Source organism: Aythya fuligula, chromosome 8, assembly GCF_009819795.1.
Source record: "Aythya fuligula isolate bAytFul2 chromosome 8, bAytFul2.pri, whole genome shotgun sequence".
Lineage (NCBI taxonomy): Eukaryota > Metazoa > Chordata > Aves > Anseriformes > Anatidae > Aythya > Aythya fuligula.
Window position 1 is genome coordinate 5,390,462 of NC_045566.1, and position 16,288 is coordinate 5,406,749.

The 16,288-nt window shown below is 43.8% G+C and overlaps 2 protein-coding genes across 3 annotated transcripts; one reads left to right on the forward strand and one right to left on the reverse strand.

Annotated features, from left to right (window-relative positions):
* Nucleotides 1-858: 858 nt before the first annotated feature.
* Nucleotides 859-5,700, reverse strand: TCEANC2 (transcription elongation factor A N-terminal and central domain containing 2). Its single transcript, XM_032192740.1, has 4 exons — nt 5,583-5,700; nt 5,095-5,236; nt 3,820-4,013; nt 859-1,977 (listed from the first exon to the last, which is right to left on the reverse strand). The coding sequence occupies exons 1-4, from the start codon at nt 5,682-5,684 to the stop codon at nt 1,789-1,791; spliced, it is 627 nt and encodes a 208-aa protein (XP_032048631.1). The 5' UTR covers nt 5,685-5,700; the 3' UTR covers nt 859-1,788.
* A 183-nt stretch (nt 5,701-5,883) lies between these two features.
* On the forward strand, nt 5,884-15,548 carry TMEM59 (transmembrane protein 59). 2 transcript variants are annotated; one of them, XM_032192332.1, is made up of 8 exons: nt 5,884-6,058; nt 8,211-8,316; nt 10,355-10,449; nt 10,647-10,799; nt 11,071-11,155; nt 11,481-11,565; nt 12,349-12,457; nt 13,188-15,548. In XM_032192332.1, exons 1-8 carry the CDS (start codon nt 5,894-5,896, stop codon nt 13,341-13,343), a joined length of 954 nt encoding a protein of 317 aa, XP_032048223.1. In that variant the 5' UTR covers nt 5,884-5,893; the 3' UTR covers nt 13,344-15,548. The 2 variants fall into 2 exon arrangements, with proteins under 2 accessions (XP_032048223.1, XP_032048224.1); XM_032192333.1 differs by having other exon boundaries at nt 11,484-11,565.
* Nucleotides 15,549-16,288: the final 740 nt, after the last annotated feature.

The window sequence follows — 16,288 nt, forward strand, 5'->3', positions numbered from 1 at the left end:
GCAGGTCATGGCATTGCAGCTCTGGAAGCATAAACCTAAGACACTCATTGATCCTGAAGCCCTTTCATGACAGTCCAAGACATGTGAATTCACTTACAGCTGTGCAGTCTGAGGTTACTTATGTGGGAAATGGATCTGATCGCTTGTAAGAAATTGAGGGGTTTCACTTCTCTTCCTACAGACTGGTCATCAGGTGTTAACGTCTTCACTGACGCGGTATCCCTATAGTCACCACTCAGGCTGCCAGTTTGTGGTGTACTTTCTCCAACACACCTATTGTTAACTTTCTACCAGTGAAATGTCTGCACGCCTAGACTCAGCCAGAGCTCTGGTTTTGAGAAAACCCAGCTATGAGGATACCTTAGCGGCACACACAACAGAAATGCTCTTGTACTGGCCCAAGCAAACAAAACAGGGTTTAGATCTTATTAAGAGAACCTGCAATTACATAATAAATTTTACAGAGTTCAACATTTAAGGTAAGTTAGCTTTTGTTAGTGTTCAGGGAAGAAAAAAGTATTTAGCAGATCCACTTACTGACCCCCAGTCCTGTTTAGGATGATGTGAACAGACTGATGGGCAGTTTTCCCACTGCATTATCTGTCCTTAAGTGACTCTCTTGAGATCAGAGTGCTGACCATGACAGATCAAAGCACACTCCCTTATGCTATACTAGACTTCTCGCCCCTGTTAACTCGGAAAATGGTTTGTGGCCAGTCCCTTGTACCAGCACAGAGAACAGAGAGCGCTTTATTGCCTACCAGCAGAGAAAGACTGTGCCTGTCACAGCCTTAATAATAGCACACAGAGAACAAGATGACTTGTGGCACTAAAGAAACCAGAGTAAGTACGAAAGGCAAGATTTTCAGTTTTTAATAACCTGAAGCAATTCATACGATAGTTTGCTGCTTAAATTTGTTTACACAATCATTCTGAAACACGATCTTTTTGGAGGAAAAAAGCCTTCACATGGAATATTTTCCTTACAACCCAATTACAATTTAGAAAATTAATTTCATTTTATTTTCTTGTTACACTAAAAACAAGCACCAGATTTTAATCATGGGGGAGGTATGGAAGTCTGAGTGAGTTGCTCATTACGCAGAGGTATTAGATAGCACCTATACCCCAGGGCATTTTGGTTTCCACCCCAGGGTTTCAGAAAATGCCCACCATCGCAGGCTGACTGAGCCTATGGAAGGATGGATAGAGAACTACTGAAACCCATTTTGTATCCCACTGTGGAATGCAGGGGAGGTCACTTGGCTTGGGTAAACAGGTAGCTCTTGCCACATTCAGGGTCCAGCTACAGCAGGCTTGGCTGATTTATGGTTAACCAGGATTTGCAGTTATCCTCTAGGAATCCCCTCCCATGGAACAATTGTCCTGAATTCCCACTATTTCCTATCAGCCCAGCACAAAGCTGTTAAATGTTATTCAAATAATTACACCTGAAGACCCATCTCAGGGATGGAGCCAAACTGAGGCATGACAAACTGACAGACATAACAAACAGGTGAGTCTGCACGGATGGCTTTTTAGCAGGAAAATATAGGGCGGAGTAGAGGAAAATTTTTGAGCAACAACCCTACGCAGACTTCCACCAACTCGGATTTACAGCACCACTTTCATCATTAGTAGTTCTTGCCTTCAGCAGCCCTGCTAATAGAGCGGTGCCAAGTGAGTCACACTGTCAGCACTTCTGCACGCCCCTTACGACAGAAAGGGTTCCCGGTTCCACGGAGATGCAGGCACATGAAGTTCTCGTTCAGCAGCAGGCACGACACCTCACTTTTTATGGCTCTGTACAAACGCGGGGACAGTGAGCGTGCCAGTCTTGACTTCTGCTCGGATTTCAGGTTTGTGCTTTAATGAGAAGACAAGAGCTCGCACCGTTCTGCGATACGGCGTGCTAATGAGACGGGAAGAGAGATGAAAAGCTTCTCGCTCAATATTTTCAGCCAGTGGGTGATCAATCTGAAAACAGCAAAGTATAAAATTAGATCTCTCCATTTAATAAGGAGACCGACTGATTGAAATTGGAGTTTGGTGTTTTTCAGTGCTTCTTCGTTAATCAGCATAGATTCGAGGAAATCTACTTCTCATCACAAGTGCAACAGGAAGAACAATTTAATTCCACCCTAGCAATTAAGGAACACAGCAACACGGTCAGTAGCAGGGAACATATTCACATCTCCAGCTGGGTGGCAGCGCTTTGCCATCACGACAGGAAACTAATCTGCAGCTAGCTTTGGGTATCCAGTTGAACTACAGCTGTAAGCTCCGCTGTACTGTCTCCACTACGATCACTTTTTGATCTCGCTGATATAAGGCACCTTGGATACTATTTTAAACCCAATTCCAACAGCAACTCTAAGACACGCCAAACACTTGGCAACTCTGCCTGGTGCTATAAAGGGAAATGTGGGCTCTGTGTGTGTGGAAGGAGGTATAATTAAGAACGCAGAAAGGGATTTACTAAATGTTAATTACGTAGTTATTGCTTCAACATGTGCCAAAACCTGTAATTTAGCACAGCTTAGAAAAAAATCCCCTGCCCATCAAGAAATTGTTTTAATTTCACTTCTGCCTTTTGTTACAGGGAATCTCCCATGCTTCACATACAGGAGATTCCCACATGCCAGCCAGTATTCCTCCAAGTCCTTTCCCAACACTTTTACTCTCTTTTTGCTACCCATCATTAAATTGTCCCTCTGCCAGTCTGCGCTAGAAGTTCAGCTGAATCCATTCAGCCCCCACTCTCCCTCTTCATCAATCTCTCAGGTGTCCCTGCTTTCCATTTGCTGGACCTCTGTGGCTCCCTGTCCTATCTGTGCTGTTCATCATGCTGATATAAGCTCCCTCTGCAGACACGGTGGTAGCTGCAAGCCAGAAGGGCAGCTTTCCTCATCATAATTTCAGGTGAGTCCTGTTCTGAGGTGATTCTGCCTTGTCCTGCCTTACACAACAGTACTTGTTTGAGGGTGATATCACAGCCTTCATGTCCCACAGGCTCAAACTTTACCAGCAGCCTTATTGCTGTGCACAAAGCTGCCTTCCACGAATTAAGCTTGACCCATCAGCCCAGCAAAAGGGAACTAACTCCCCATAAAATCATTCTGAGGCATTCCCACAAAAAGTCATTCTTTTGTCCTGCCTCAGTCCAGGTGAATGGGAAGTTGGAGAGGTTCTCATAGAAGCAAACACACAGCTTTGCAACTCGAGCGCTTATCACTTTTCTTGCCATCTAAAGGATAACTAATGAATAAATTAAAAGGATAATTATTATAGAGTTTCATAGACTAGTCATTAAGCCTTACAGTAAAATCCTGTTCGTTTACTTAAAGATACCAGAGGGATCTGGTATTTATCGCCACTTTATATATTGTCAACCTTGCCTCTGTGTTTTCGCAACAGATGTCAATTTACAAATGCTTAATTACTTAAATATGAAACACCCAGAAGGTCCCAGTGTTGTTTTAACTGCTGATAAGTAACAGTGAAAACTTTGTTCTGCTAACTTCTTGTACAGCCCGGCTGCAGGAGATACGCAGCTATTCTGTTGGCTGGTTACGTAAATGTGCAATATACACCTCGCTTACAATTAGCACGTTTACTTGGTTAATAATAATAATTAAAATAAAATCTACCTTTAAAACAAAGACACTGATAAATGGGGACATGGAGAGAATCACTAAATACAAGAACTCTTGTCCCCACTCTGCCAGCAGGACCAGCTTTATAGAAACTATGACTGAAAAAGGCTTGTCCAGCTTGTTCCTACAAGGAATTATCCTCTGAGCCAAAGATTAATGCTACCTCAAGATCCAGGGCTTCACAAAGCAGCTTCCGTGCGTTCTTTCTGAAAGCCTCAGTCTTGGGATCACTCCTGACTTCTATGGAGGGCCTGTTTGAATGGTTTTTGATGAAAGTTCGCCACTGCGTGTAAACATCTTTGGCAAGGCTGGCCACGTCGTGATCTGAATGTTTGCGCATCTTATTCACGGTGTGACCTGGAAAACAGCAACAGCTCCTTCAGCTTCGGTAGGGGGACCAAATACACCAGACACCGGCCAAGCTGGTGCTCAAACAGCCAAACATTTTTAATTCAGGCAGCGTCAGCGAAACAAGCAAAGCATTGACAAAAAGGTAAATATAAAATTACTAGGAATGAAGACTGAAGTTCTCACTCATTGACTCCTGCAAGTGATTTTGCCTGAGCAATTAGCAAGGAGCTGAGTTATACAGCTGAAAATTACTTTCTCACATCACCAAGGTGTGAAGAGACACTTACATATTACTGAAATTTTCTACACAGATAGTGGATCTGGTGAAAGTGTGTAAAATTGGCCAACAAAGGGTACTTTTTTTTCTTTTAACTGAAATCGCCTTTAAGGAAGATGTTGCTGGTGATAGCTACAATGTTTTAGCACACAAACATCACTGTGACACAAACAGAATCTTTCCAATCGACACAGGCTTGGCAGTGCAAAGACACTTTCCTTTGAGAGACAAAAGGGATCTTTTTCCAGCGTGGTATCTCTCTGACCAGTAGCGCCGTTGGCCAGAAGATGTCACTGTTTGGCTTCTGTGGATCTTGCAGCAGCTCCTCTATTCAGAAAGCCCCCCTTGCCTTAGAAAAGGAGATGCTATCTGTGCCTTTCCCCTTGTTTCTGAGTTGTCGTTTGCCACGTTTGGTTCATTCAGGCTCTTCCTGAGACCTTTTCAGTGCCTGCCTGAACGTGCTGGGCTGCAAGAACCACAGAAGCCTAACAGTGGCATCTTCTCACTGGCAAAAAGAAAAAGGCCAGCATGACCGTCTGTCACTCCTGGACATTCTGTGCCATGTATGATCTGCACAGGCAGGAAAGGCAGGGACCATGCAGTGTCACATCATCCCTCCCCCAAGTCCCACAGAAAGCAGCCAGGCACAGACCTGTGCTATCTACATGGTGCTGCCCTTCTGCTGAGGATTTCTCAGAGCAAGGGTGCAGTAAAGCATTCTCTTATCTTTAAAAAGCTTGGGGGAATGGTCTTTTTTGCACCGACAAGCCGAGCAGACACAACAAGCAGGTGAGATCAGAGCAGATGTACCTATTTTTGTTGAAAGCAACACTTCCTTGGAAGGTATTTTCTTCTTCAGCTCCTCCAAAGCCTCGATCAGGTTCTCCTTCGGCTGCCCAGGAAGCTCCAGCATAGACTTCCACCGCTTTATGTCCTCCACGACCACAACTCTCTGAAAACGAGAAAAGCATTTAGGAAGGCGGAATGGTCTTGTGATAATTAAGGACCCCAACTAACGGGGTTGCAATACGTGAATTACTGATTACGGCATGCAGCGGGGCATGGAACACAGCACAGAGCTGCTCAGGGCAGACAGAAGGGGCAAGATATTTGATCTTGTTACGTCAAATTTAAGGGAAAATGGTGCAAAGCAGCCCCTAGAAAGGAAAATTTTGGAATTTAAGGACACTTCACTACGAGTATCTCAACAGCACAAGGGTTTGGAGGCGTGTTTGCCGCCGTGGGGGCCGCAGGACCCCTCCCAGTCCCCTGAGGGGCCGCGACCCGCCGGGACCTGCCCTGAGGGCCTCGATCGGGGCCTGCCGCAGGGCCGGGGGCTGGGGCCGGGCGCTGCGGGGGCGCTGCGGGGAGCGGGCCCGCCGCACCACGAAGCGCTCCATGCCGCCGCCGAGCTGCCCTCCCGGAAGCGGCCGTGTAGTTCCGCCGGGCGCCAAGCCCCCTTAAGGCATACGGGGCCGAGCGGCGGAGAGGACTACATCTCCCAGCAGGCTGCGCGAGGAGGAGAGGGCGAGAGGAGGGGGTAATCTCGCGAGAGGGCCGCGGGGCGGTCCCGTCAGCGGGGCGGTGAGGGAGGAGGAGGAGGAGGAAGATGGCGGCGCTGCCCCTCGGGCTGCTGCTGCTGCTGCTGGCCGCCGCCCGCCAGGCCCGGGCCGTGCCCGCCGCCTCCTCCGAGGCTTTCGACTCCGTGCTGGGCAACACGGCGTCCTGCCACCGCGCCTGCCAGCTCACCTACTCCCTGCACACCTACCCCAAGGTACGGGTGGGCCCCGCCGTGCGGTGGCTGTGAGGGGTGGGGAGGCCGCGGGGCGCCGCCTCAGGGGGCGGCGGGGCTGTGGTGCCGGTGGAGGGGGCGAGCAGGGGGCTCGGCCTCGTCTCGGTGTGTTCCCGCTGTAGGTGCGTCAGGTAGGGCCTTGTGAAATCAGAACTATGTGGCAAAGTAAGTGCAGAAGGAAATGAGGTGATGAAAATCATTATATTCGGTTGTTTTGCATCTAGCACGAACAGAATTTGTATGCAGGCAGCACATGTCCCCAATGTGACTTTTTTTCTTACAAGCCAGGACACGAAAAAATACTTCTTTCAGATTCTGCATTCCCCAGTTGTGGGGAGAGGTCCCTCTCTCCTCCTGTTCCCAAAGAGGCAGCTGTCATTTGGTGTAGGGTGCTGCATCGTTTGGCTACAGCAGTGCCCGGGACCCCAACCAGGATGCCAGGGTGACTCTCACATTTTGAAGGATGAAGCATAAAAAGTGGCCAGGGAGTAGCCTGGCAGGACCTTCATTCTGTTGTGATTCGTTTGCACAGGGTTTCTCCCGCCTCATGATGAGACAGTGGAACAATATTTAGAGAATACAGCTGCCTGCTGCAGAGTTCACTGTTGGTTCAAAGGTTTGTGCAGCTCAGAACCGCTGCTGTGAAGGTGGAAGAGCTGTCACCGTGACCTCATCTCCCCTGTTTTGTTTTTTCACTGGCAATGTATCGCCTTATCAGCTGCAGCTCTGTAGCAGTCTGAGCCCTGGATGAGGGGTGTTCTTACGTTGGCTTTGAGATTTCACTTGAGGGCAGCAGACAAGTGAAAGTAGTGACAATGTTAGGTAATGGGGCTCTGTTCACTTTCACATGAAACTAAAATCAGTTTTTTTCACACAGCAGCTGGTGCTGGTATCTCCACAGAGGGAAGTAGCAGGGCGTTGTGTGCCGTACAGGTAGCATTAGATCTGTACGTGACGTATGCTTTGGTGCCTCCATGCAATCATAGGGAGGAGAAGGAACTAATCTGGGAAATTAGGCCTAAGCATTATCCTAAAATATTTCCAATTAGTCCTTGTTCTATTTGTCACAAAGCTATCAGTAGAGTAGAAGGAAATTGGTTGCGTTAACATTGGAGAATAATAGTCAATTTTCACTAAGACTTTTTGCGGAGGACTGCCACAGAAGTGTTTTTAAAGTTATGTTTGGTTGGGTATCAAATTATAGAGTGTGGTTTTGGCACCAGTGTGACTGTTTGAGCCACCCTGCCTGTGCTGTCAGAATTGAGTTTTGTTCTGTGGTCCGTTTTCGACTTTTCTGCCTCTAAAGCACCTGAACTTGTGCTCTCAAACAATGGCCAGTTTGTTTACAGTGGGTTATGCAGCAAGGTGTGGTCTGTTTGTTTTCGTTAGGTTAATTCAGAGTCTGTTCACCACCTGCAAAGCAGCTGGGAGCAATCATGTGAGTGGCTGTGTAGTTAAGAGTTGAGATGGGTCCGATTCCTGATCAGAAGTCGGAGCACTCAGGCAGAGGAGGCTGGCTGTAACCCTGCAACGGGGAGAGCATCGTCTGTGGGAAGTGCACGTAGGTAGCTAGCCATGGCATTGCTACCGAAGGCAGCCAGAAGTTCATGTTTTATTTCAACAAATCAAAACAAAGTTGTACTTCTAACTAGTCTGGTGGATATATTGTAACACGCTGACAAAAAGTCGTTTTTTTGTCCTCACCTGTTGGGTTCTGTGCTGAAGTTGCACGATGGAGGACTGTGCTCGTTCCGTGGTTGAATGTCAGTAAATCTTTTACAGCGCTGTCTTTATTTTTAAAGCCAACACTTTTTCGAAAATACAGCGTAACTTTGCTGTGAGTTGTAGTACTGGCATTGCAAAATGGGATTTGCTGTTCCAGGTCTGGCTTACCACAGAGCAGAGAGCTCTGTCTGAAGTAAATCAATGGCTGTGTTACAGCCTTAAAGAGCTGTAGCTTGGTTTTATTTCAGGTCATCCAGACCGCCAGCTTAGCTGACTTCTAGGTCCAGTGAAGGGAGGAAGGATGGTGTTCTGGTGTGGGGCTTTTTATAGCACCTCTAAAAAACATATTTTTTTCACGTTTTTTACTTGAATGGAGGCATGCAATCTTCTCTTGTGCCTTCCTTCCCAGGAAGAGGAGCTGTATGCGTGCCAGCGAGGCTGCAGACTCTTCTCCATTTGCCAGTTTGTGGATGATGGCATCGATCTGAATCGAACCAAATTGGAATGCGATTCAGGTAGGAATTTGGTGCTCCTTTAACATCCCATAGCATGGAGGTGCATGGAGGGAAGAGCAGAATCAGCATTAAATTGGTGGGATTATTTCAGTTGCTTCTTGTTTTGTTTAACAACTTCTTGAAGGTTATGTATAGGATATGAGAAGATCTTCTTGGAGGGTTGTATGTTCTCATCAGCTTTCCTTCTTCTGTGATCTGTAATGTTACCATTTTCCTGAATTTCTTAAATTTAATCAGTTGTAAATAAGTTACAAATACTTAAATTCACTTTAATTTTTTTTTGTCACGGAAAGCAAAAAATGGCTGGAAAAAGAATCCAGTCAATACTTTTCCTTTTCTAATTCCGTGCAACATCAGGCCCGTGTACAATTCCTAACAAATTTGTTTGTGAAAGTGAATTGTTCAGTCAGAGTAAGAACACAGATTGTAACGTACTGTCTGCTTTGTAAAGGGTGGTCTGGGCTAACCCCTCAGGAACAGGTATGTTTTGTTTGAAATAGACCATTAAATGCTTCTGACTAATTGTCTCAGATCCATGTCAGAGCAAAAATCTCATAGTGAAGATAAAATATGTGTTCTACAGGCCAAAAAGTATTATTTTGGTGTAGAACTTATCCAGTAAGGCAGCTGATGAACAGTTTTACTCAGAGATTAGGTGGGACATAACCACCCAGAGCAGGAATGCTAGTAAGTAGGTCCCCTTTATATTCCAAATATAATTAAGCACCGAGTCAGTGCTCAAAGGAGGCTTTTGTCTTCTCGGGAGCTCATAAAAATCAGAGGGCTAGTGGCTGTCTCAGGGAGCTGATAGAAGGTCTGCAAGTAGAAAGCCCGACATGCTAAGATGTTAATGTGATACAAAACTGTATTAAATACTCCAGAAATGGGCTAATGCTCGAGTCTGTCATAGACTGTGCATAGCTGTGATACAGCATGTCAATCTAGTTGTCAAACCATACAAGAAAGAGTGCCATAAAAAGGGTGATGTAGCAATAAAGCACATGTAGAGGTAATTGAACAGTTGCTTACTTTGAATTAACTCTCCTTCCTGAGGCTGTTGTCTTTTGCTGGCTTATGTTCTGTAATCTGTTACTCTGGTTGGTACCCTGACTAATTATTCTGTGCTTGGCAAGATGCATCTTGGCTGAGCTGCTCAATTCTGTCTTCTGATGTCTCTACGTCTACTAGTTTGGTGGCACTTTTGCCATGGAATTGCTGTTCAGGTGCTGTGAGCTGTGCTCAAACGTTTCACTGCTGAGGCTGTGCTTATTGCTGGCGTTCTGGCCTTCGGTGGTGCGTTTGTCACTGTGGGGAAATTTGGAGAGCTACTGTCCGTGTTGTGTTTGAGGCTTTAGTTCAAGCAGTGCTGCGATTAGTCCAGCTCAGCTCTAGTATTCTGGGAAAGAACTAAGCTCATAGGTTGTCTGACTGGCTTCTCTGTGTGTAAATGGGAATAATTTCAGGGTTTTTTGGTCTTCATGATCTCTAGTGAACAACTGCTAGAAGATACCTATAAAATGAAGAACTGGCTTCATTTTTTGTTTTTTAAAAAAAGTAATATTTTCAACGCAGTTTTCAAAGGAGAATGCTCCTTCAGTTTTCTTGTGATACCTGGACTTCTGCTGTTACCTCTAAGGGATTTAGTCAGCCTAAGCTTCCTCTGTCCTTCTAGGATTCCAGCTCTGTTCACTGAGGTTAAAATCCATATATTTATTTGACATGACCTGTACATGAAAAAATGCAGTGTCAGGAGGAGGATCAATGAAAAGTTGCAACCCTGTGTTTATCTTTAACGTTTCTGATCAGTTGCTCTTACTGCATTCAGTTTCCAAAACGTGATCTGTAAGCTCTGATTCCACAACCTTCGTTAGACCTCACAGCAAATGCTAACCATGGAATGATTGCCGCATCTTTCCCTACAGATAGGATTGTCAGTCTTTTAACTGCTGCTTTGTTTCTGATCCAACTTATGCTGAAAATGTTTTCTTAACTAAAATGCAGAATTTATCTTCTCATTTGGGGAACTTCTTCCTTGCAGCTTGTACTGAGGCATACTCCCAATCTGATGAACAATATGCTTGCCATCTTGGATGCCAGAACCAATTGCCATTTGCTGAGTTAAGGCAAGAGCAAGTAAGTAGATGACATGTTTTTCAAATACCACCTACTTGTTTTCTGTTCAGCATGTCTTCTCTGCTTTAAACTTCTTCAAACGGAAGACAAATCTTCCTAAGGACTGAAATAAAGACAAGGGGTGTGGGGTGAGCGTGAATATGACTTCTGGCCTTTTCATATAAAAACAAACGGAAAACCGGCTAATATATTTGCAGTTAATGTCCCTGATGCCAAGAATTCATCTCCTCTTTCCTCTGACACTGGTGAGATCGTTCTGGAGTGACATGATGGATTCAGCTCAGAGCTTCATAACATCCTCATGGACTTTCTACCTTCAAGCAGATGATGGCAAAATTGTCATATTCCAGGTGCTTGTCTTTTTTTCATTAGGATTAAGGTGTCCTGGCCACTAAAAATATAATTCTGCTCCTTCCAGTCTCAGAAAAAAAAATGGAGCACTGTCAGAAGTGTTTAGTTTTCAATAGTATTTTGCTGCCTTTAGCACTGGTACAAGGAAAAAAAAAATCTGTGAATGATGTATGTCTTAAGGTTAACTTCCCTGATAATTTTGAAAATGTGTATGATCAAGATCAATGGGAGCTTGCTAGCAGGATCTCCTAACCCCTTATTTTGTTTTAGTCAAAGCCAGAAGTACAGTATGTTCCACAGCTCGAACAGGAAACTGGAGACACGAGAGGATCCTTATCACTGAGTAAAACAGCCGGTAAGTTGTTCTTTGTGATTTGGAAGAGCAAATGCAAATGTTCCGTGTCATGCAAGAGAGGGAAAAAAAAAAAAAAAAAAAGAAATTGCAGGTGGCACATGAAAGCAAATTTTTAGAAAGCCAAAATATAATTGGGACGTATACTTCTCTATGCACACTTAGCAAAGCCTGTGGTAGAAACCAGCCTCTGCTGGAAATAGAAACATGCAAGCCAGGGCCATTTTAAAAGCTTCCTTTTATGTTCTCTGCACCGACAAACTGTATAAAGTTTGGGCCTTCTACTTCTGTTGCTTTTCTGACAGCTGTTTCTGCTGATCTGTTTCAGCAGACCTACGCCCAGGAAGTTCGCAGATGTACCGAGGGCTTTTTGAAGAGCACGGAAGCGACAGCCTGTTCAAGTGTCTTTCCATGTACGTCTGTCATGTACTGTACCCTGTACGGAGCGTAGCGGTGGCTCCTACCTGTGCGTGGTGGCACTGCTGCAGTGTGTCAGTGCTGCAAGTTTTAGCTTCAGGATGCACAGCAGTTAAATCTGTGTATCTGACCTTCTGTTATCGCTGCTTTCTGTGCTAGCCCAGTGTTGTTCGTGAGCTAGTCTGCCAACTTTGATCCTCTTTCACATTTCAGTTGGCAGAATGTTGATAATTCCTACGCTTTGAGTGTGGAACATAATGCTGACTGTTTCCTAAACTTATTTTTATGAGTTCTTCTGCAAACTGTTTAATCGATTCTGTGTTCTGCCTGTTCTTGACTTCTGATAATGTTTTAGGGCAAAGCACTTTTATCTTGTTTTGGGATTTTCTGATATGAAAGACACTGTTGTGTCTCGTGTCTAGGCTGAAAATGCCCACTGTATCTTTAAGCTTTGCTGAAGATCAGTGCGTTGGTTCTTTCTTCCCTTACTGATATCTAAATTTTAAAAGGAAAAAGTTATGAAGGATCAGTGAACTGTGCCTCTTTTCTTGAAATTGTGAGTGGGAGGATGCTTAGGGCCCAATAAACAGAATCCTACAAGTCCTAGTGTCTTTCAAGTCTAAAATAAGAAAAAAAAGTCTAAATTGTATACTAAGAACTCTAAAGTAAACTAGAAACTAGTGAATCCACATGACATACAGTCAAAATTGAACAGAACTTTTTAGGTCCATACTTTTGTATTCAATATATCAAGTCTAGTAATGTTCTTTTCGTTACAGAAATTCCAGTTGGATTTTAACCACTACACTTGTCCTGTCAGTGTTGGTGCTGCTCTGGATTTGTTGTGCAACAGTAGCTACAGCTGTGGAGCAGTACGTTCCTTCTGAGGTAACCCTACCTTATAATTTAAAATACTTTTGAATTTATTTGTGATATTGCTTTTATGTTACAGCTTTTTACAGGCCAATAAACGTTTGTGGGAGAGGGATCTATTTGAAAGTTCATTTTGCAGGTGCGGTTAGCAAACAGATTTTGTTGTTTATATGATGATTTTATATCTGAACAATTCTTGCTCACTCCTGTGGCCGATAGGTGCTCTGAGCCTTACTCAGGAGGACCAGGTGCTTTGACAAGCGTCTTTGGCTTGTAGCACTGCCCTCTGAACTTCTAGGTTGCTTTTCACTGGAAAGCAGCCTCTGTTTGTTTCTCTGCTGAGGGTGGGATGGTGTGGGTGGAACCCGGTATGTCTGTCGTTCAGGAGAATCACCAATGAACACAGAAGTCACCGCAGAGTCTGATCAGAGGGAAACCAACTGAGCTAGTGTGCCTAGTGCCCAGAGAGATTACTGTGCTTCTGAAATAAGCAAGACTCACAGTATTTACAAACTAAAGAGTCTGGTACACAAGCACTACATCTGCTATTGTTCTGGCAGACTTCGTATTTTTATTTGCACTCAAATATAGTTTGTCATGAATTTCAGCTGATGTAGAAAGCCTGGGCTAACTTGTGTTGAAGGGTTACAGCCATCAAAACCAAGAATGTAGTTGTGTAACAAAATGTGTTTTATTCTCAGTATCAAGAGCCTTTGTCTTAAAGTAATCTGTTTAAATATTCCAGAAGCTGAGCATCTACGGAGATCTGGAATACATGAATGAACAAAAACTGAGCAGATATCCATCCTCTGCACTTGTTGTGGTTAGATGCAAGACCGAGGAACACGAAGAAGCAGGACCTCTTCCTACAAAAGTTAATCTGGCTCAATCAGCAATTTAAATAAGCCTCCATTGGAATGAACAGACTAATTCTAACAGTGCTAGAAACTCCTGATTGTTTGTGGTGGTTCTTCAGATAAGAAGCTTAGCAGCCAGTCTTTAAATGCAAATAAAGTTACAGAATCAACAAATGTCATGGGATTTTGTTTTCAGGTAGTAGTGAAGATTTCAGACACCTTGACTTTGTTTCCAGACATGATCACTTTCCACTGGTGTTTGCTATGTGTCTTGCTTACCAAAGCTGTAAGCATGCTTTCCATACTTCTGCCACGACACTTTCAAACTTATTTGTGTGTTCTAGGATGTAATGTGTACATTCCGAGTTAGCTTTGTAAAGGTATAAGAAATTTTAAGTGGGCAGGAGATGCCTTTTTAGTGTTGCACTTTCTGTTGTAGTTAAGAGAAAATATTATAAAATTATCTGCTGAATTTTTTTTTGTACTTGTTAATGTCCATGCACAAACAACCCTTTCTGCAGAAATAAATATATTTTTTTCTACAGTGTGGCAATATCCACGATGGAAAGCATTTGTGAGGTACTGTAGGCCAGGACTCCGTTTGTGAAAGATGGAAACTGCTAAAACGTGTGGACATACCCTTCCCCACACACACCACATGGTCAATTATTTTGTCAAACTTTATCCTTTATGTCTTAAATTGCTTGTAAAGTTAGAGCCTGTGTTTTCTGAAGAAAATCTGCTTTCCACTCTTGATTAACTACTCTAGCCTTGTAACTTCATTTACAGAAACAAGTTGATTCCTGAGAAATGAGAACAGACAAATAAAAATGACTGTATAGAAAACGTTGACTACATAGCTTTTTGCTACGGTTGATTATTGAATACGGTATGCTCAGCACTGTCTGTAGCATTCCTCTCATGGGTAGTGTGACCTGATTTTGCTCTGTGATTCACTAACACAACAACTAACAGTGTCCCTCACGTTTCTAATACATTTTTGCTGTTCTGTTCTTTGAGATTGCTATTGCTAGCTCCCTTAGTATTCACAGTTTGTGGACGTGTGATTTGTTTAAAGGGCTGTTTGTAAGTATTTGGGAACTGGCTAGAAGGCATGGTCTCCAACTCATATTTTGTTGATTATGCAGAAATCCTGTGCAGGTTTAAAAGCAGAAACAAAATTTCTCCAGGTTCTGAATTTGGTGGAAATGGTTGATATTCTGGAGAATACAATATATTGTCCCCTTTCTGTTACAAATGGCTCCGTAGCAGTGCCTGATCGGGCTGTGATGCTGGTGGTTGTGTAACTGCAGATGATGCAGCCTTGCAGGGGCCATTAAGCAGGAATGTGCATTGTTGCCTCCACAGTGCTGCTAGAAACCGCAGCCTAGATGCATTTAAGCAGATTTTCTCTCAGTGAGGCTTAAGAGCACCGAGAGGTTTGTTTTAAACAGGCTCGTATCAATGTACAGAAACTGTAAGTTGAAGTCTTAAATCAGTGGTACCTCTTGATGTTAAATTTGTCATCAGTGAGCAGTGTTGTGGCCCAGAAATTTGGGTGTCACCAGACATCAGCGTGTACCTGTGTGTGGGTGGCGTTATTGCAAAGACCTCAGACTTGACTGTCGTGAAAATCAGTTGTGTGATGCTTTCAGAACACCGTTAGCTGCGTGACAGCCATGGGAAATCCCTGTCTGCTGTAGTACTTCAGCTGAGCCATGTGTTTCTGCTCGTGCAGTGCAAACCTCAGTGCACAGCCCTGCTCCAGCACAGAATGGCATTGTTCTGCGTTATCAGATGTGATGTATGTGAACGGGTGTTTGGAAATCTGTTAATACGGGCTCGGTGGTTGCCCATATTCTTAGCACTACATTGTTCTGGATCGCCTTTCCAGAAGAGACTTTAGCAATCCCATTTTTTTGTAACTGAATAAGTAACATGTAGATGGTTGAGTCTGTTACAGTATTTTCCTTTTCTGTTACTTGTAGTTGCAGAGCGAGTGTTACAGCTTCAGGAAAACACGGCTATTGGCCTGTTTTAAATGTGTACAGTACGGCCTCTGTTATGTTGACTTGATTTCATGAATGTGAAACTCCTTTCTGTTCCAAAATGTCTGACTTTATTGCTTACATTCCTAGGTTTGAGTTAAACAACTTCCGCTTTTATTTGGCATTGTATCTGCCTATGCATCTACAACAAAGGGAGAAAACTCTACAAATGGATCAAATAAAGTTTTACGTGTTTTGTCTCTTGTTCGCTGTTTAATAACGACACCTCAGCTAAGTAACGTGTGCAGTGAAGCCAATGATTCAGTTAGGTCACAGGAAACTGTGTGCCTGTAGCAATCTGTCACTTGGCACTGCAGTTTCCAAGGTAAGCCAGAGCCTAAGGAACTTGTTAAGTGCTGTGCTTGTAAGCTCATGTCAAAGCAGCTTTCTTTAGTAAAATTGGATACTGCCTAGGCTGCGATAATTGAACTGTTTCTCAAGATTTCTAGTCTAAGTGGAGTATTTAAGCTGTCTTGGCATTTGACTTTGCAAAATGGCTTCTCCTACTTATTTTTTTTAAAAACGTTTAACTTCCTGACATCTTCATTTTCAGAGGCTGCAATTTGGGTTTGATCTCTGCCCAAGACCACTATTTAAGTGAAGGGCCTTAAATTATTGAAATCGCAGAAGGAAAGCATTTTATATTCTCTTTAGGCTTGTGTTCCATTGAACTTCCACCAGCTTTTAAATAGAGTCATCCTGACATCAGGGAGGCATCTCTCAAGTGTGTGTGATTCACCACTGGCAGAAGCAGCCATGGCACTTCTGTGTGGGTGTTAGGGTTTTTGTTTTGGGTGATAGAATTAGCGGTCTCCAATCATTCTCAATATATTCATCTTTATTTCCTTTTCAATACTCTGATCTTGGGCTTCAGAAGCTTTTACGCTTCAGAAGGCTTGCTTGTGTGTGTTACCTCATTCTCAAGTCTTTTTTTTTTTTCT